Genomic DNA, 20748 nt, shown 5'->3' with positions numbered 1-20748 from the left:
TCAGAATCCTCTAATATCAAGGGGGAAATGTCTCTGCGTGTATTAGCTTCAGGGCTGATGTTCAAGGCAATTCCAATTTTACCGTGACTTATTTAAAGCAAGAAAGCTGTGGCATCGTGTTCTGGGTCTAAACAAGGTGCTCCTTCCATCACACCCAAGAGACTCGCCGTTCCCCAAGTTAAAAGTGCCACGCCCGGGCAAACTTCAAAAGCAGTAGACTTCTATTTAAAATGTGGGGGAAGCACGCGCACGCGCACTGCAGCACGACGGCTCCACCCTCTTAGCATCCTCACCACGCATGCGCCTAACTGCCGTTCCCGCTCCTCCCCGCCCCTTTCCCGCCCGGATGTTATTTTAGCCCGACCGGATGTTGTTGTGAGTCCGAGAGCCACGTGAGGTTGTGCTACGTCATCACCAGGCACGCGCGGGGGAACATGGCGGCGGCGGGCGTTGTGAGCGGGAAGGTGAGTAACGGCACCGGCTGGTGCGGGTGCTCCTGACCGGTGGACTGCGGCTGGCGGGCGGAAGGGCGGCCGCCGAGGGGCAGGCGAGCCACGTCGGCTTCAGAGGAGACCGGCGTGTGACAGCGAAGGGGCTCCGCGGGGTGCGAGCTGCCCCTCCGGGGTGCTGGCTGGGTGAGCGCGGGGTTAGACGGTTCCTGCTCCCAGGCGGTGCAGGCCTGGGCGTTTGTCCCCGGCTCTGCCCCGCAGCGCGGATCCTTTCGGGAACCCCTGAATCCGTTCCTTCTCCCTGTGACTCTGGTTCTTTACGTCTGCCCTTCCGACTGTAAAACCTCCTCCTGTAAAAAGCCTTTGACCACCCTGGCTTGCTTGGCTCTCTCTCGTCTTTGGGGGAAGGCGTCGAGTCACCATGCAGAGGAACTGACCAGGAGCTCTGCAACTCTGTCCTCAGAGCTTGGGGTCCTGTTCGAAAAATTACCCAGATGGTTAATGGTTGCGGGCGTTAGGTTGGGAACTGGCGATTGACACCGCGCTGGGCTCATCTAGAAAAGCCTTTATGAAAACATTTGTTTCCTAGATGTCTTGGGGGCGTTACTGTGTGTGGGTGTCTGCCCTGCTGTTTTACAGGAGGCTTTGTCAGTGACACCCTCTCAGTGGGCTAGGAACCACCATTAGGTACGGAGGAGATTAGATTGGCAGTTTATATGCAGAGAGCCAGCTTGTGCGAATATAGGGTTATCTGCTTCATGCGATGCACCTGACTGCGTTTCCCAGTGGCGAGTTATTTCGCAAACGTCAGTGACCGGCTGGTAATGACTCAGAACACTAAGACCTGTTTACTTGTTGCAGATAGCTTCCGCTGTTCCTTCAGTTCCACGTAGTATGTTTCGCTGCTTTTCTCCGCGTTTTGAACTTGACAGCGGTTGTGCAGTAGCAGATTTAGATTGTGGAATAACAAATGCCGGTCTTATCTTCCGTGCTGATCTGAATTGTGACCTTGGGAAATTGGATAATTGAGACTTCTCTGTTCTTCGTCTTTATCTGCAGAACGGAAGGGATGCCGGGCATCCTGTATTGGAGTGCTTAGGAGTAGACGCAACAGGAGTGCTTATACGTTATGTATTCTTGGCTCTTTCGGGAAATAGGTTGGGCATTCTTTTAGGGTTTACTTCTATCCTTGCCCTTTTAAAATTTTTTGGTCTTTTTTAATTTGAGATGAGTGCTAGTGATCTCTTGATTCACTACAAATTAGAAAGTTATCTTGGTGTTTTGGGCTGGGCTGAGCCAGTCTGGTACTTTCCAAGATGAGATCTTCACAACTTAAACTACACTTCTCTTTTCCAGCTTGCATGGATTCTGAAAAGAACCCTCGATAAAGCAGTTCTGAGACCTAAGGGGCTCCCCACCTTCTGCAGTCATTAGTATACCGTTCACAGACTGACTTCCCAAGCTTAACTCTTGTCTTTTGTAACTTTGCTTCATCACCTTATTTGACTGAGGTGACTGTTCGGGGCTGCTTCGTGGATGTTAACAAAGACAGAAGCTTATTGTGATAAGTTAAACTGGGCAAGACAAGCCCCGCCCACACCGAAGGACCAAACTCTAGGCTGCCAGTTCTAATTGTCAGTGTCAGCAGTGCTGCTGTCCAGCGTGGAGAGAAACTGCAGATGACCTTGCTTTTCTTTGCATCTAAGGCCTGGGAATGATGAAGGAAATTAACCTTTTTTATTCAGAGTAGGAATGAAAGGTAATGTTAAGAGTGTGGAGTCGAGCCAGATTTTCTTTTATAAAGTAGCCACTTTCTAGTGACTTCAGCCAGTCTCTGTTTTTGTTTCCTCTGTAATACGGCAACAGTACTGGCCTTATGTGGGATTCTAGGATTCATTACTAAACGCATCCACGTGTGGCCTGGCCGGGAGTGGGTGCTGTGCTGGCATTGCTATTTATCTCAGCTTCCCTGCAATTGATTGGCTGGAGACTGTTAAAACCTAGAATATATTATTTTGGTATGGGTGGTAGCTATCTCTTTTTCATTCTTATTTTGGGTATTGAGGAATACCGTGTTTTAGACGTCATAGTTTTGTCATTTTGGTAGAGAGCCTAACCTTTAACAGCTGAGCTAGCTTTGTAGCCCAAGACATCGTGTTTGGATGCTGAATAAATGTCCTTATCCTATGGCACCAATTAAGGAGATAGTCCTAATTGCTTAGGATCAAACCTGGCTTGGCTTCTTGAGTTGTATGACTTTGGGAAAATTACTTAGCTTCCCTGTGCCCATTACCCAGTTTCATAGAGTGGTATAAATATACTTCCAGCATGGAGTTGTTAAATGAATTAATATTTGTAAAACATTTAGAGTAATTCTTGGCATCAAGCATGTGCTTGATAAATATAGATGTCTAACTATTGTTAAGTAATATTGGTTTTGGATAGTTATTTATTCATGCTGATGGGTTTCTGCAAAGAAACAGAAGGCAGTACACAAATATGAAGGTAGTATAGTTATGAAATAGAGGGGAACGTATATAATGCTGGGAACTAAATGGTTGGTTTTTTAAATTAAGCTTTAGCGAGCTACTATGTGGCAGTGTTTTCTTTCATTGGAAGTAGAGAGAAGCCTGCTCCACTATTAAAAGACCCCACCTCCCAACAAACTAGTTTGAGTTTAGCTCACACAGCATGGTCTTCTGTGACTCTTTCCTACTGTGCAATATAAATGTGATTACAGTGTGCCTGTTTCCACTGGTGAAAGGAAAACCAAAGCGGAACCAATCCCCGAGCATCCTGCAGTGGGAGCCAGAGCATGGTTTAGTAAACAGAATACCAATAGAGTGCACTGAATTCTCCTCTTGGTGATGGGTTTGTGTGTCTTAGGTTTCTATTGCTGTGATGAAACACTATGACCAAGAGCAGCTTGGGGAGGAAAGGGCTTATGTTATCTTACAACTCCCAGGTCACAGTCCAGCATTGGAGGAAGTCAGGGCAGGACCTGCAGTGGAGACCGGAGCAGAAAGCTAACTGCGTGCTCCTCCAGGCTTGCTCAGCTCACTCAGCTCGCTTTCATTAATCGAGAAAATGCCCCACAGGCTTGCCTACAGGGCAGTCTGTAACTTCACCTGAGGGCTTCTCTCTTCAAATGACTGCTTGTGTCAACTGACAGGAAAATCCATCCAGCAGAGTGTGCATGGGTTTATTCGTATATGTATATATGTATATGTAGAGGCATTTTTCTTGCAGTTTTTGAAAGTGGGTTGTAGTTTGATTGGCAACCCTGATTAGTTCTTAGAAGTTAGCAAATTTGCTTTGCTATGTATGTATACCATGTTTTCAAAAGGCAACCAAACGGAGTGGGGACATGTTCCTCTGGATAGTGAGATAAGCAGAAACACTGTAACAACTGGTCTGCTTCTGCTGTAACAGTGAGGAGAACTGAGTTCCTGGGATGAAGGAAAGGAAAAAAGATAGCTTGAAAGAGTTTTTGGCATCCTCTGCTGGTTACTTTCTTACTCTGCAAATATTGAGGACATTTGTTCCCAGCTATACCAGGCATGGGGGATATATCACAGAGCTGTTGCTCTCACGGTTTCTAGACCACAGTTTTCTGAAGAAAGACATAGTTATCCTCTACCTTGTCACAATAAGACACACAGTAAGAGCTCGGAGTCAGTGGCATTTTTAGAGAATTTTTATATTCTGATGACCTGTAGGTTGATGGTTGTCTGTCATGAAGTCAGATTTTGAAACACTTCACCTGCACCTTGCTTAGGTCCTGACATCATAGATACTCAGTGAAAAGAACAAACGATAGAGAAGATGGGGAGGGATGGGCCCCCTAAGACCCACCGTTTTATATTATAAAATCCTATTGTCCATTTTCTGTCACCCTAGGACTTTTAGAAGACATAATTTTTTTCTGTGTTTTACAGATTGTTGGTGGTGGTGGTAGTGTGTGTGTGTGCGCCTTAGTGTGGCTGTGGAGGTTGGAGGAGAGCTGTTTTAGGTGGTCTTCTCTTTGGGCTTTGGGGACTGGTCTCAGCTGCCAGGCTTGTCTGGCAGCTGTTGTACCCATTGAGACATCTTGATTGCCTTGTGGTAGTAAAAACAAACAAACAAGACCCCCAAAACTTAAAAAAAAAAAGTGTGTGGGCCTGTGAATGGTGTGTATATGTAAAGGTCAGAGGACAATTTGCTGGGGTCAGGTTCCCCCTACCGTCTGTGGGATGGGACTCAGGTTGTCAGGCTTGGCATCAAGGGACTTTACCTGTGGGGCCACTTCCCTAGGCCCTGTTCTGTTCATTTGGTTTTGTTTTGAACAACTTGAAACTATTAGGAAGTCAGCAGTTACCCTGTCAGAATTTGTTTTGAAGACATTTTTTAGTAAGAGTTTATTGCATGGGTTAAACTTGGCCACCTCCACTTTCTCTTAGATACTTGTACAGTCCTGTGAAGTCATTCATGCTTTGGGAAGGTAAAGAAGATTCTTTTTTTCATATTTTAATTTTGAGATAAGCCATCACTATTTCTTTTTAAATTTTTTTAATGTTTTGATAATATATTTTCCCCTTCTCTTTTTTTTTTCCTTCTAAACCTTCCCATACATCTTTTACTCTAAATTCATGGCCTCTTTTTTTCATTGTTGTTACATATTTATGTGTATCTACATTTGCCGAAGCACATTAATATAATCTGCTCAGTCTCTGTTGGTTGTGTATGTTTCTGGGGCTGACCATTTGGTGTTGGAGTGCCTTGTGGGTTTTGGTGCAGAGCTGAGATCTCCTGAGCTCTCAGTCCTCTACTTGAGCATGTCTGTTGTCCTCCTTCAGCTCACAGCTGTAGGCAAGCAGTCATTGGTGTCATTTGTGACTGTCCTAGGAAGTGCAGTCCCGCAGCGAACTCCCTGGTCCCTTGGCTCTTAGGGTCTTTCTGTTCCTTCTTCCGAAGTGATCCCTGAGACACAGGGGTGTAGATGTATTCACTGGGATTGAGCTCCACACTCTGCGTTGGGGTGGTGGTGCTTTTCTGCAGTGGTCTCTGCTGCAAAGAGAAGTTTCCATGCTGAGAGGTGAGGACTACACTTACTGTGCAAATAAGGACAAATGTTCATAGATTGCTGTTAGGGATTATACCGGTTTAGAAACCTGGTGGTTATGGGTTCTCCAAGATAAATGACTTTATAGCCCTGGATCGTTGGCTAGGTTCAGTAGCAGATATGATTTCCTCCTGTTGAGTGGAGAAATACTCTCAAACATTTTTTTTTTTTTTTTTTTTAAAGCAGAGTGAGTCTCTTGTAGTTTAGGTGGCTTTGAACTTGCTGTATAGCTGAGGATGTCTTTAACGATCTGATTCCCTCACATCCCAAAACCTGAAATCACAGGTACCATGTACCATATCAGGTTTATGTGGGGACAGAATCCATAGCTTTGTGTATACTAGGCACTCTACCAGGGATATTCTCACTGTCTAGTAGATTTTCTTGGAGAGTTTCCCCCCTTCTGGGGTCTTCTGTATACTGTGTAGTTAACTGGGTTCTTACAGGAATATATCCTTTATAGTTTTTAGTGATAGTGTTTAGCTTACCAAGCATTTGAATACCAGCTATATAGTGGGTTCTTTGGATGTAAGGGTCATTAACCATGGATTTTTGCTTTGTTTTTTCTCCTTTGTTTACTGATACCTGATCTCATTCTAAGTCTGGAACTTAACAGTGGAACCCAGGGCTGGCTGTGAGACTTTGATCTTCCTGCTCACATCTCAGTGCTGGAGTCAGTTGGTGCCCAACACTGGGTTTTAGATCGAATTGCTTAAAATGTAAATTACGCTTGATTATCATTATGTGTGCAGCATGACCCAGCTGTGTGTGGAGGGCAGATAACGATTCATAGGCATCACATCTTAAGGTTATCACCCATCATAGGAGTCTCTGGGATTGAACCTGGCTGCAGCTCTTTGTGCTTCTTGTACTATAATATATATGTTGCCAACATAAGAGATGCCATCCATTGAATCATTTTGTAACTCCTCAGATTGCTAGATTATTTTGTTTCATTCATGTCTGACATTGTTTTATATACTGGTGTCCTTATGAAGCCTCAGGCCTGCTTCATTGAGAAGTGCTGCACTTTCTATGTCTCAGGCACACTCTAAGAGTCTCCGTTGTGTCTCCATAAAGTGTCTCTGTACCAGCTCTATTCCTGACTCTTCTTCCCTCACTCCCAGAGTCAAGTTACACAGTCAGTCCTGTTGTTCTCACTTCTACATATCTTCCTGCCATCCGCCTTTCTTGATTCCTGCCACCTCTGATGTAGTTGAAGCTGTCACAGATCTGTCCATCATTGGCTGTTAAGACAGTCTTCTGGCTTAGAAAGGGGAAAGCCGACTATAGACATTCTCCTGTTAGAACTCCAGTGGATTTTCTTTGTCTTCAGGATAAACTTCAAATTTCTAAATTCCTTAGCAGGAGTTGAAGAAATAACTGTGAATGTCAACCCACTCTTTAAACTGTGAAGATGAGGCCCTTGTAAGTCAGATGGAGTGGAGTGGGCAGTGGGCCGAAGAGTCTGACAGGCTTGTACTCTTTTTGAAGGGTTGGCAGAAATTGTTTGTGGAGGAGGGATAATAGAGTAGAGTGTTTGAGGTACAGTAGTTACATAGAAACCACTCAAAAGTTTCAGGGAACAGGAAGACTCAGAGAGGGCACAGACAGAAAATTTGTGTGTGGGTGTCAGGAGGTGTAGTGTCACCGTAGTAGAGGTGAAGGGTAGAGTCTAGAGGAATTGAAACTGTTAAGATGTAATCAGATGCACTGGTTCTCTGTTACACATCACACAGATAACTAGAGCAGGCCAGCAGAATGTATGTGAGCAGAGACTCAGACATGATGTGGGGCGGGGTCATGGAAAGGCTGGCAGACTATAATGCATAGAGTCAGGATGGTGAAAAGCTTTCAGGGTAATTAACTAGTTGGGATGTCTGATAGCCTGGCAATATGAAGAGCAGGTTCCTGCAGAGCAGAATGGTTTAATATGCGCGTGCAAATGGAGATAGCAATTAGGTGCTTAGATGTTTAGTTGTGGAGCGCAGCAGCATATCTGAACCATGTGGCTTTCCCTGGGCATACTCTCTGTATCTAAAAGCCTAAATTGTTCTCTGTAAGCTAAATAGCTTTTAAATAAACTGAAAATTTGAAGCTTTTCTTGATTGTGGATTACTTTGTGAAATTCACATAGTTGTTAAAGTGGGTATTCGGAAGTAGCTATTGAGTTTCCATATTTGGAGAGATGTAGGGCAAGGATTTTACCTTAAGCTTATTAATGAGTATTTTAGTTGAATGCTTTTCATTTATCCTTAGGTTTTGGAAATAGTTGGTGGTACTATAATAGCTCAGTTCGACATCAGTATAGAAACTGTAGGAGCTCACCTTGGGCTGTGCATGCTCTCTCCTCAGCTTTGTCAGGAGCATGGCTTACATTCAGTAATGCAGAAGTGCATCTCTGTCTGCCACATTGAGTTTGCCTGCAATGTCTCATATTTGCTCATTAGCATTTATTGTTAAAATCAAGGTCAGCAAATTTGCTATAAATCATTTTCTATAGCCCCTCAGAGCTCTTTAATAAATTATTATTATCATCTTTCCTTAGCATCCTTTGAGGCGATAGCAGTTCATGAAAACCAGGGTTGGCCTTGAACTCGTTATAAGGCTGTGGATGACCTTAAACTCTTTATGTCTCTGCTGCTTCAGCCTCCCAGTTCTGAGATTATAGGCATGTGCTATAGTGCCTGGTTTCAGAGGTATTTTAATAAGTTATCTGGTTTAGTTCCTTTGCTAAAGGCTATTAATGTTAGTAGCACATCATTAGTGCACATGCCATTTCATATGTATGAATGGAAGCCAGAAGATAACTCGGCTCTCCACAGGATCTGGGGCTCCAACTCCGGTCATGAGGCTTCGTCCTTTTATCTGTTGAGCTGCTCACTGGTCCCACCCTAGCAAATACTGTTGGACCTCCTGTGGTCCTTCTGGTCTGGAACTCAGACATTTGCCTACTCCTTTCTCATGAATGCTAGGATTAATGCTAGGTCATTTTAAAATATTTATTTTAATTTTTTGCATGTAATCTGTGCACCTTCTCATGCTCTTTTGTAATACCTGCATAATAGAAAAGCTATGTAAATTGAAGATAATGCTGTATTGTTTAGGGGATAGTAAGAAAAATGTGCATGCATGTAATACAGATGCTTTTTTTGTACTAAATACTTTTTAATCTGGTTGAATTCAGAGGATATAGAATGTATACAGAGTTGGGGATTTCATAAAATTTAGTAGTTAATGCGAATCAGTCGCTTTCTATTTGTCTTTTCAGGCAGACTTAACCAATTTCTAGAAGTTAAATTATACCTTTAAAATTAGAAAGATAAACATGACTGTCTTCTACATGCAGTAGAATATAGTTTAGAATTTTGAGTTTTGTGGCATGTAATTTTCCCTCAAAAAGGTACAGAAGAAGAACAGGGCATGGTGGTGTGTGTACCTGTGACTTCAGCACTGGAGGCAGAGGCAGTTTTATCCATGTACCGTGATTAAAAGTTTTCCTGGGTATAGTAGACTGGGCTGGCATGTGTGGTCTCAAATCTGTCCAGGCTCTTCTGGGATTTAATGTCTCCATTGAGAAATGAGGTATATAATTCTAATGGGTCTGCATTTATATGTTACTTAGTCTTTTCCCCTTACAGCTTTTGATTAGTATGTGTGGAGAGGGACTTGGCTTTCTGTATCTGGTGTTCTGTATGCTCCGTGTACCTTGGTAGGCATATCCTTTAGTTTGGGGAAATTTTCTTGAAAATGATTTCTGTGTTTTTGACTTCCTTTCCTTTCCTCCTTTTTTTTCTTTTTCTAGACAGGTTATCTCTGTGCGGCCCTGGCTGTCTGTTCTTTCTGTAGACCAGGCTGGCCTCAGACTCAGAAATCTGACTGCCTCTGCCTCCCAGGTGCTAGAATTAAAGGCGTGTGCCCCGTCCCTACTACCTGGCTCCTCCTCATTATTTTTACATCTGCTCTTTTCATAGTGTTCCAGGTTTCTTGGAATTTTGTGCCTGGAGCTTTCTAGATGTAACATTTGCTCTGACTGAGGTGTCCGTTTCTTGTCCTGTGTTGTCAGTGCCCGAGCTTCTGGCCTTCGTCTCTCCCGTTGATAAGGCTTGTCTCTGTGGTTCCTGTGAGGTCTTAAAGTGTTTATTTCCAGATTTCCTTCAATGGAGTTTTCTTTATTGAGTCTGTTTCCATATTCAGGTCTTGAACGGTTTGATTAATTTTGTCTACTGTTTGTGTTTTTGTAGATTTCTTTAAAGGAATTATTCCTCATAAAAGCTGCTTTAAGGTATTTGTCTTGTGGTTCAGCTATGTTGGAATACTAGGGGCCTGCTGTGGTAAGGTTGCTGGGCTGTAGTGGAGGCCTACTGTCCTGGCTGTTACTGATTGTGTTTTTATCCCGGCATCTGGGATTGGGAAGATTATAATTTTAGGTGCTAATGTCTGGTCTTGCCTTTGGGGGTGGCATGTCTTGTTTCTTGGTTTCTGTTTTGTTTGTTTTCCTGTCTCTTTAATGTGGTGGTTGTATGTTGCCTGGTAGGCGATTATTCTGGGGTCCTGATGGGTGTGGGCACTGGGGGTTCCAGGTAAAATGTGTTTCTGGGTACTGGGAGCTGACACATAGGAATGGAATAGCTGTGGCAGCTGCTGATGGGGTTCACAGGAGAGAGGAAAGCAGGGTGTTCCACCAGGATCTGCGTAGTCCCCTGGGAATGGGGGCAGAGAATGAGGAGAGGGCACAGCAGGTCTGCCACAGTTAGGGATGAAGCTAGAAGATTGACTTTAGAGGAATGGAGAGTGAGGTGAGGAGCTGTAGATAGACTGCCTCCCTGGTCAGAGAGTGCTGTTGGAGATGGGGATGGGACAAAGCAGTGGGTGGGGGACTGTGTGTTCCGTGGAAGATAGGGGCAGGGGAAATCTCCCGCCTTATTCTCTGTAAGTTTATGCCTGTGTTATAAAACTACAGCAGCATGATCTTTTGTGAGACCATGCCACTATAGGTGTACAGAGAAAGCACCTACCTGTTCTTTATATCTTATTGGCTGATCTTTTGGATATTTTCATGTAGATTTTTAGTTTGAACTCAGTGTTTTCCTTAAAATATTAAAATATTGTTGTTGGTGTTGTGTGTGGCTAGAAATAAACCCAGGGCTTTGTGCCTGCTAGCAAGCATTATATCACTGGTGGTTATCCCAGCTCCAGACTGGAATAGATAGATTTATACAGTAGGCACATAGCATTTAGTTAAACGTCATTATAGAGAAGAATAAGAATGTGGGGAATGCCAGGGCCAGGAAGTGGGAGTTCGTGGGTTGGGGAGCAGGGCAGGAAGTGGGGAGTGTATAGGGGACTTTTCAAGATAGCATTTGAAATGTAAATGAAGAAAATATCTAATAAAAAAAGTTGTTAAAAAAAGAATAAAGCTTAATACAGTATTCCAGCAAAAAAAAAAAAGAAAATGTGATTTTTTTTTTTAACCAATCTGAAAAAGAAATATTCATGTGTATTGAAGCAAATTTCCTTCTAATTTTTTTATGTTTGAAGCTCCCTGAAGTCTGTGTGGTGTGTTTTAATACAGGTTGAATATTTCTAATCTGAAAATTCAGAATCTGTAATGTTCTCAAATCTAAAATGTTTTCAGTTCTGAGTCGACACTAGAAATAGAAAATCCCACACCTTAACTTCACCTGACACTCTGCAGTCACGGCACTCTAAGCCTTCAGACTGTATATATAAGGCATATATGAAACAGAAGAATTTTGTGTTGGATTTGGCCCTGTTCCTAAAATATCCATTGTAAGTACATATTCACGAATCTTCTTGTCCAGTCAACCTGTGATACATTTGTATATGGGGTAATCAGACACTTAAACAGTATTATAGGAAAATACCTTGAGGATTAGAGAGATGACTCGACAGTTAGAGCCCTGGCTGCTCTCCTGAAGGACTCAAGTTCAGTCCCCAGTTTCCACACGGCTCGAAGTTCCATAGGATGTGATGCCATCTTCTGGCCTCCACAGGAACCAGGCCTGCAAATGGTGATTAGACATTACATGTAAGCAAAACATGCATATGAATAAAACATTTAAAAAGTCAAAACGAAAGAACACATCTCAGTTACTTTTAAGAAATGTTGAAATAAAAAGTGTGACTGGGAGCTAGGGCTCCTTTAGTAAAGTACTTGCCATGCACACGTGCCTTCAGATCTCCAGCTCCCATGGAGACGGAGGCGGGCCTGCCATTTCAGCTCTGAGTAGGGCGACGCATGTGCATGATGCACATGTGAAAGGGAACTCACATGATGATCTTGGTTTTTTGCTGTTTCAGATTATATATGAACAAGAAGGAGTATATATTCACTCATCTTGCGGAAAGGCAAATGACCAAGACAGCTTAATTTCAGGAATATTGCGTGTTTTAGAAAAGGTGAGTTTCTGGTAAAATGATTTATTTAATAATAATAATATAATAATAATAATAATAATAATAGTAATAATAATAATTTATGATGGTGATTGTCTTCAGGGCTTTGGAGAAGAGTCTGAATTTTATATATGTAAGATTACTGGCTTAGATTTTTCTCTAAACCTACTTTATTTAGGTTCTAGAGTGCTTCAGCCTCTCTTCTAGCCCATTGAGAGGTAGGGGAAAAAGAAAGAAGGTTTATAGCAAAAGGAACTTATGGACTTATTTAGAAGTTTTTGGGGCAATTCTAGTCTTCATTGTCGGGGTATCAGCAGTCCAGTCCAACAGCAAACACTCAACACGAATCAGTAGCAGCGGCTTGATCGGCTGGGTCCAGTAGAGCACAGGCTTCACCGAGAGAAGAATTGGTTGGAATACCAAGAGAGCCCTCTCAAGTGTCTGCTCCAGCAAAGCATTGTGAGCTCTCTCACATGTCTGCTGCAGCCAAACATCCACTCCTGTGTCTGCTTCAGCCAAACCTCCTCCCACAAGACAGCTCCAGAGAAACATCGCGTGACACAACTGAGTTTTCAAAGAAACCAGAAATTTCCCACTTCATAAGATAGTGTATAGTTGAATAATTGTTGTAAATTTAATATTGAGATATGCTAGATACAAAATACCTTGGGTGATGAGAATCATGAATTATTTTAAATGTGTATATAAAGCTGGGCATGTTGGTACACACCTTTAGTCCTAGCACTTGGGGGGCAGAGGCAGGTGGATTCTAGTGGTTTTGAGGTCAGCTTGGTCTGTAGCAAGTTGCAGGACAGCCTGGGCACCTGAGATATCCTGTCTCACGAGAGAGAGAAAAGGGTTATGCAAACTTTATAGTAATACAAAATTTTCATAATGAGAAATAATTAGAATTAAATTTCCATGATTGTTAAATAATGATAATGTTAGCATGTGTAAAATACTAATATTTAAGGACCTAAATTTTTATTTTGCATTTAGAAGTAAAAAATGGATTAAGAATATAGTATATTAGCTGGGTGGTGGTTAGGGTACACCTTTAATCCTAGCACTTGGGAGGCAGAGGGAGGTGGATTTCTGAGTTCGAGGCCAGCCTGGTCTACAAAGTGAGTTCCAGGACAGCCAGGGCTAAACAGAGGAAACCCTGTCTGGAAAAACCAAAAAAAAAAACAAACAAAAAACCAAAAACCCAAGCCCCCCCATACATTGTGTGTGTATACACACACACATACATAATATATATAGTATATTGATGAATTATAAATATAATTCATGGTTTCTCTCATCAGGATGCTCAAGTTTTCTTGATGAATTCTAAATTTCCTGATTTCCTTCTGTAGGATGCTGAAGTAATAGTAGACTGGAGACCGTTGGATGATGCATTCGATTCTTCCAGTATTCTGTGCGCTGGAAAGGTATTTATAAACTACTGCTCAGAGAATGATATATGTTTTCTTTTTGTGTGTGTATATGTAAGTATGTAGGCATACACGTGTCTTATATACCACCTTGCTCTAGTGCCTTCACCTGTGTAGGCTTAAGTTTTTTAAAACCTACTTTTATTTTAATAAGGGTTCTTAAACACTTTACCCTTCCTTCTAGCCCACCACCCACCAGAGGTAGTGGGAAAGAACGGTTATTAGGATGCCGGGAAGTTCTTTGGAGCTAACCTAACCTGCACTGTCAGGCTATATGCCATCAGTTCAGTTCAGTAGTGTCAGGATAGCAAACACAGAGCAGCAGCAGAGGCCTGCCCCAGCAGTACCAGCCAGACCTCAATCGGCAAGTTAGCAGGTCGACCAGGAAGGACCAGCAGGGACGCCAGGAGTTCTCAGTGAAGATGAGAGACCAACGAGTTGCAAGGCTAGCTACGCACAAGCCCCCATCACTGTCTGTTGGGTCTTATTTACACTCTTTCCAAACATCACCTGTCCATAACAGGTCTTGCCTCAGCAAAACACCATTTGAGTCTGTACCAGCTGATACCACTCTGTCTGTCAGCCTGAGTCTGCAGAAACGGCAAGAAGCCATCAGACCACCACAGGAAGTTTTTGGGTGTGGTTTTTTTTTCTATGAAGCCATGACAAAGGATGAACATAAATGAATGGCAAGGCATACAAATACCATCCAGTATCATCCTCCATCTGTTGGGTCTTTCTTAGTATCATGTGATTGCTTTAGCAAAACATCCTTTACCTGTGTCTGCTTTAGTGAAATGTTCCTTCTCATGTCTGCTTGAACTTTACCTATTTGTCTACTCCAGCAAAGCGTGCCTTGCATAACTTTCTACAAACCCCGTCTCCCTGCCCACTTTGTGCTGGTACTCTTCTCCCTGCAGTAGATCCGTTTTCTGTGGGGGTCACAGTGTCCCCCTCCTTTCTACCACCTAAGATTCATGCACACACACATGCATGCACACGCACATGCCAATAAATGTTGGCGTAACGTTTCTATGCACTGCGCAAAGATTGGCTCTGCCTTATACGAATGCTGATTTTTGAATGGGCAGAGATCTGATTGCAGGCTGGACTTTGGTATTGTTAAGTGTCACCTGTCTCAGTGTTTTGTAAACACTCCCTCTTTCCCCTTCTGCTGTGGTGTATTACAAAGCTGATGGCCTGTAGCAAAGTTTAATTTTCTAGATCTCTAGGTTTAATTTTCTTTATTGTTTCTAATCTCTAAGCTTGTTTTATCATCTTTATTGATGTTGAATCTAGTGCAGTTTTGATTCAGAATGTATTTTTTAATATAATTTTTATGATTATCTTTATTTCTAGTCTTCAAGGTACTCTGGGTAATAGGCCTTTGTGAACATTTTTCTAGATGTTTGGTGTGCTTTTAAAATATGTAAATTGTTCTTTTAGTTGTGGTAAATATTCTTGAAATTTTTGGTAATTTCCCCCTCCCCCAATTTTCTGTTTTCTTATATTCTGAAACTTTTTAGGCCATTGGATAAGTCCTGTAATCTTTAAGAACTTTCTTTCCTATTTCTTCTTTGTTGCTTTTTGTTTATAGTATTCTTTAGGAAAATTTGTTAGTTTTTTTAATATATTTTTTAATGTATGTAGGTGTGTCTGCACATGTGTGTGGTGTGTCCATGAAGTCCAGAAGAGGGCATTGAATCCCTGAGAGTAGGGTTATAGATAACTGTGAGCCACAGTGTAGAGGCTGGGAATTGAATCTAGGGCCACTTAACCACTGAGCCATCGACTACATTTTGACTTTCCAAGACCTCTTTCCTTTCTGAATACTCTCCCTTCCCCTTAAATAGAGAGCATGGTGCTTGTCACGGGTATGATATACATTTTGTTTCTGGAGAGTTTAAGCATTAGTCATGTGTACCTTCAGCTCCATGATAGTCTCTCTGTAGCCCTGAGCAGCCTAGCATTTGCTGTGTAGACCAGGGTGGTCTTGAACTTGCATGGTCTTTCTACTTCTGCTTCTCAAGTGCTAGGATCACAGACTTGTTGCCAGTACACCCAACATAAAGATGATTTAAAAAAAAATTGTGTATAATCTGATTGCTCTGCATGATTTCTCCTGCTACTCCCATGTTTGCTTTGGACTCCGGCCTTTTGCTTATACACTTGTCTTGGTATTTAGAGGCCTTTGTAGTTTTAGGCTCATACTTATTTACTAGCAGGTGTTTGTAGGGCGGGTAGGTGTTGAGGGCCATGTGGGATGGGATGACTCTGAGGTGGGTCTTTAGCACTCCTCATTCTCATTGCTGACTGTGCTGTAGAGAGGCCAGTGTTGGGGATGAAGAGAGGGCATTCTGAACGGGGCCGGATGGTATGTGCCTCTAAGCCCTGCACTAGCAGAGGGGTCTCTTGAGTTCAAGGCCAGCCTGGACCACATAGGGAAAGAAAACTAAAGAACCCAGCCAAACAAAACCTTTATGGTAGCTCTCTGAAAATGACCTTTGAAGTGTAGGCCCTGGAATAATAAAGAGACCACTGTGTTCTGTAACTGCCTTTTCATATAGTCTCCTCCTCATGGGTTTGTGGTTTCACCCTGACCCTAAGAATCTCCTTCTCCCCCTTTAACAAAACCTTTCGCTGCAGATGTCCTTGCTCAGAACCTTCTCTTCCCTGGTTAGTATATCTTTCTAGGCTTCATCTCTGGCTTGTGCATGTTAGAATACTTTCCTTCTCTGTTAATTTTGATGGTATATTTGAAATTTTTATACTTAGTTTTGTAACTTTATTTTATTTATTTTTGTGTGTTGATTAAATAATCATGCTTTCTTTAAATGTAGGGACAAACTCATAAATGTGCTTTTTTAGATAATGGCACCATTGTAGGAACATCATAGGATATACCGACACTAACCTGGGTGGTACATATCAGTCACCTGATGAGTCCTTTTGATATCCAGAGTATGATCATAGTGCTGTATTGTATAATATATAAAAATATAGAAAAAAGTAGAATATGTATAGTCTTAATGACAAAAATCTAGTCAGTGTGTAAGCATTGCACGGAGCCATCTTCAGTATCACAGATATGCTGCCCATAGTTTGTTGTGTTGTGCTTTTCCATGACCGGCGGCATGTGGTAGACGCATTTACATTAGCATCATCGTAAGTGAGATCAGTGCCTTGTGCCACAGTACTAGACTTCTGCTAAGCCATTGTACAACAGTAATTTTTCAGTTCCACTCTAATCTTTTGGAATCATTGCTCTGTGTGTGTGTGTGCGAGTGCGTGTGTGCGTGCGTGTGCAAAGAGAGAGTGGTTAGTTGTTTACTTAAAAGTCATTATGTGATGCATGAGTATAAATAAACTAGAAGTAAAGTTTAGTATGTATCAGCCTTCAAGCTCTAGCCTAGGACTTAAACACCCACCCCCTTAATTCCTTACCCTCCTATCGATGGGTATTTTACTTTTTACGAGTTCATCTATGTTGCCCTCCTGCAGGTACTGTTAGGAAGTACTACTGCCAACAGTGGAAGACAGTCCATTTTCTCATACTTTCTTTTATATTTGATATATTTCAAAATTAAATAAGTCAAAAATAAAGTCTTTTTAAAACATTTCTCCTGGTGTTAAAACTTTTTTCCTTTTTAAAATCAATTTCTTGCTTTTTGTATGTGTATGGGTGTTTTGGTGGCATCTGTACTTGTGTACTTAGTGCCCAGGGAGGCCAGAAGAGGGTGGTGGTTCACCTTGGAACTGGAGTAAACAGATGGCTTCGCTGACATGTAGGTACTAGGAGTCAAACCCTGGGACAGCAGTGAGGCTTTTCTCGAGTCCCTTTCGGTTTTCACTTCCTTGTTCAGAACATGTGTTTATTATTATTTTTTCTACATTTCATTAGTCTTGTGTGTGCTTCATTGTGTCTTTGTGGTTCTCTGTCTGTCTGTGTGCATGTGAAGGTCAGAGGACAACCTGTGGGAGTCGGTTCTGTTCTTTGACTGTACACATTCCCGGAATTGAACACAAATGGACAGGCTTGGCAGGCAGCAAGAGGCTTTTACATGCTCACATCTCACTAGCTCCCATTTGTTTGCACGAAGTTTGGAGGTGTTGTTTTGTAGTCAGGGTATTTCTCTTTTGCCTATCATGGTTTAGAGGTTCACTTTAACTTACATATATTGTTCTTTATACAGAAGTAGATGTTTGGTTTTGTTTTCTTTAAAACCCAAATCATATGCATTGGTATATGATACATGTATATTTATATTACAAATGTTATATCTAAATTATGTATATATAGATATGTTATAGCTATACATCTTAGATTAATGTTGCTTTTAGCTAATTTTTATTGTCAGAAAATACGTAATTAATTTTGCCCTAAATAAATCCCTACAGTTAGTTACTTTCCACAAACCTCACTCTGAGAGTTGGATGCTCTTTACCTTTCACTTCCCTTCTCTTGTCCTAAGATGGCCACCATGTTCAGACATCACAGCTGCATACATAACAGGTCAGTGAGGAAATGAGGTGAAATCGAGTGAGAGCCAGAGCCCTTCAGAACCCCTGTGGCTTGTACGTGTTGATTGGCAGCCCTGACTGCAAAGAGGGGGGAAGCAAGAGAGCAAGGAGGAGAGCTGGCTGGTGTCCTGTTGCCTGCCTGTCACTCATGGGGGCTCCGGTGCTACACATTGGCATCTACTAGCTTCAGACTTACACATTAATGTTGTTGTTTCAGGACTCCAGCTCAGTCGTAGAGTGGACTCAGGCTCCAAAGGAAAGAGCTCATCGGGGGTCGGACCACCAGAGCAGTTATGAGGCAGAGTGGGACATGGTTACTACAGTATCGTTTAAGAAGAAGCCACATACAAATGGAGGTATGAATGACATCTTTGAGGTCTAAACTGAACAGATGTGCAAAGAAATGCTTTAATATTCCTCAACCACGAGGGTGATCTGATTCTTTAATGTGTGTGCATAATAACTAGTTCTGTCCTATTTTTATTTTTTGTTTTGTTGTTGTGACTGCAAAAGAGGATTTAAAAATACTCATTCTATTTTTTAATTACTAATAGCAAAGTAAGAAACACTTAAAAAATAACTTTCATAAACTCTGGGTGATAACTGCACATCTGAGCTCAGCACTGGAGGCTGAGGCAGGAGGAGCCTGAGTTCAAGGGCAGCCTGGAGTCTCAAAGCAAAGTACTCAATACATGCTTTCCTTAATCTAGTATTTAAAAATGATGTTATTTCACCCTGAGGCAGCAGGGGAGACGGAGTACACTATTAAACTGGACATTTCTGACTCTGACGATTTGTTTTGTAGCTCATTCCTGTGTCTTCCATATGTTCAGTTGCTATTCACCTTTGTATATTTAAATCTGTATTTACTATGTGTTCACAAGAAAAGAACCAAGATAATTTGATATTGCACATACTATGTCAAAAAAATAGCACATATTCCACAGAATTCATGTATTATACTAAATATCATCTAAGTAGCTCACATGTGATATGACCAATGTATTTACGATTGCTTGTTAAGTCAAAGGCATGTGCCACCACCTCCCAGCAAGGAAGTGGCTTACCAGTGCGTTTAATCACGCAGACAGTCCTGCTGTGGCACTGCCATGTGTCTGTAGGCTTTGACCTCTTTCGCGGCCTCTTGTCTAGTCGTCCTAAGGAAACAGCTTCTTTTCCTTTCTATTTTTTTCCACCTTGAGCTAGGGTCTCATTATGTAGCCCGGGCTGGCCTGGTGCCCTGGAGATCCTCCTGCCTCAGCGTTCCCAGTGCTGACACTAAAGACATAAGATATGACGCTGTAGCTAAGAAGGTAACTTGTAAGAAATTGAATTCCTTGAAACATTTTATGAAACATTTTAATACTTTATATGAGTTTGGCGTTTTTATTTGATTCTTTTTCCACTTAGCGTTTACACTTTTTACTGTGTACTCCCCCTTCCCAGGATGTACAAAGAAAACTTAGAGCACACTTTTAAAAAGTGCATGATGAAAGCCTCATTTACTTGGTTTTTGTAAAAACACTGAACATTATATTTCAAATTGTTTGCTTTTCTAAGATTAGTGTATTGAAATGACTGACTTCCAGAAGAACAAACTTCTGTGTCTAGAGTTCCAGCCCAATAGATTGTCAAATTGTTGATGGGATGGTGAAGACATAGAGACTTAGTGAGCTGCTTCATTGTACACTTGGCTGTTCACTATCCCTGACTAATGTGTTGGAGGGGCTGCACATGGTCATGGAAACTAGTTTCTTTTTAACTGCTGCCTTAACGGAAAGGGTGTTCTGAATTAGCTCTTTACGTTTCTTCCTGTAGCCATTTCTGTCGCGTTAGCTGTTGACTGCAGAGTTCCTTGCAACCTGCTTTTACGCTGACATAGTGCAGATTGTGCTTGCATTTATTGAGCATGCTTTTGACTACCTCATGTGTTCTAGCCACTTGAGATGTACCTGGAAATAAGAAAGGCACTTCCCCTCTCCCCTTATTTTTATTTTTATTTGGACAGCCTTCCCCTAACTCGTGCATTGCCCTGGCTTCCCCAGAACCTGATGTGTAGATCAGTTGGCCTTGAACTCTCAGAGATCTTCCTGCTTGTGTGAAGGCCTGTGCTGCCTGGCCTAAGGAAATCATCTATAAAAGTTGCATTTCCTCAGTATTTTTATGAGGCATTCTTAACATTTCATGTAAGTGGCTGTTCTTCCTAAGCTTGTATCTTAATGGAGAGACTGGTCGACGCGAACTTGTAGTAGTTGTCAGGGCTTTAAATAGGGGAATATGTGAAATGCCTCCCTTTTTATACTACATGTAATATCTTTCAGTAAGGGAAAAAAAATCTGTATAAAATGTTTGCTCCTAAAATGCACAAACTCATGTCCTATGCAACATTGTTTTTGAAGTTTTTTTTTGTTTTGTTTTAAGATTTCTTTATTTTATGTATATGAGTACACTGTAGCTGTAGCCGTACAGATGGTTGTGAGCCTTCCTGTGGTTGTTGGGAATTGAATTTAGGACTAATGCTCACTCCAGTCAACCCTGCTCACTCCAGTCAACCCTGCTTGCTCTGGCCGCCAGCCCAACTTGCTCTGGTCAACTCCGCTAGCTCAGACCCAAAGATTTATTTATTATTATAAATAAGTACACTGTAGCTGTCTTCAGACACACCAGAAGAGGGTGTCAGATCTCATTACGGGTGCTTGTGAGCCACCATGTGGTTGCTGGGATTTGAACTCAGGACCTTCTGAAGAGCAGTCAGTGCTCTTTCCTGCTGAGCCATCTCTTCATCCTGTGTGTGAAGTTTATTGCAGCTTCAGTTCAATGT

At 42.0% G+C, this 20748-nt stretch overlaps 1 protein-coding gene across 3 annotated transcripts in view; it reads left to right on the top strand.

The window, feature by feature from the left end:
* Positions 1-376: 376 nt before the first annotated feature.
* The window catches only part of Tbc1d15 (TBC1 domain family member 15), a 62981-nt gene continuing 42609 nt past the window's right edge, over positions 377-20748 (top strand). For 2 of the 3 annotated variants that reach the window (XM_021173958.3, XM_021173957.3), the window contains exons 1-4: positions 377-464; positions 11875-11973; positions 13329-13403; positions 18145-18283. In XM_021173958.3, the coding sequence (XP_021029617.2) occupies positions 435-464; positions 11875-11973; positions 13329-13403; positions 18145-18283 (343 nt within the window). In that variant the 5' untranslated portion in view covers positions 377-434. Of the gene's footprint in view, positions 465-532; positions 636-11874; positions 11974-13328; positions 13404-18144; positions 18284-20748 lie in introns of those variants that run through there. The other variant, XM_085843169.1, reaches the window with a different exon arrangement.

The sequence above is a fragment of the Mus caroli genome, unplaced genomic scaffold, assembly GCF_978045245.1.
Source record: "Mus caroli unplaced genomic scaffold, Mus_caroli_1 scaffold_9, whole genome shotgun sequence".
NCBI classification, from domain to species: domain Eukaryota; kingdom Metazoa; phylum Chordata; class Mammalia; order Rodentia; family Muridae; genus Mus; species Mus caroli.
This window is presented reverse-complemented; position numbering and strand designations above follow the sequence as displayed.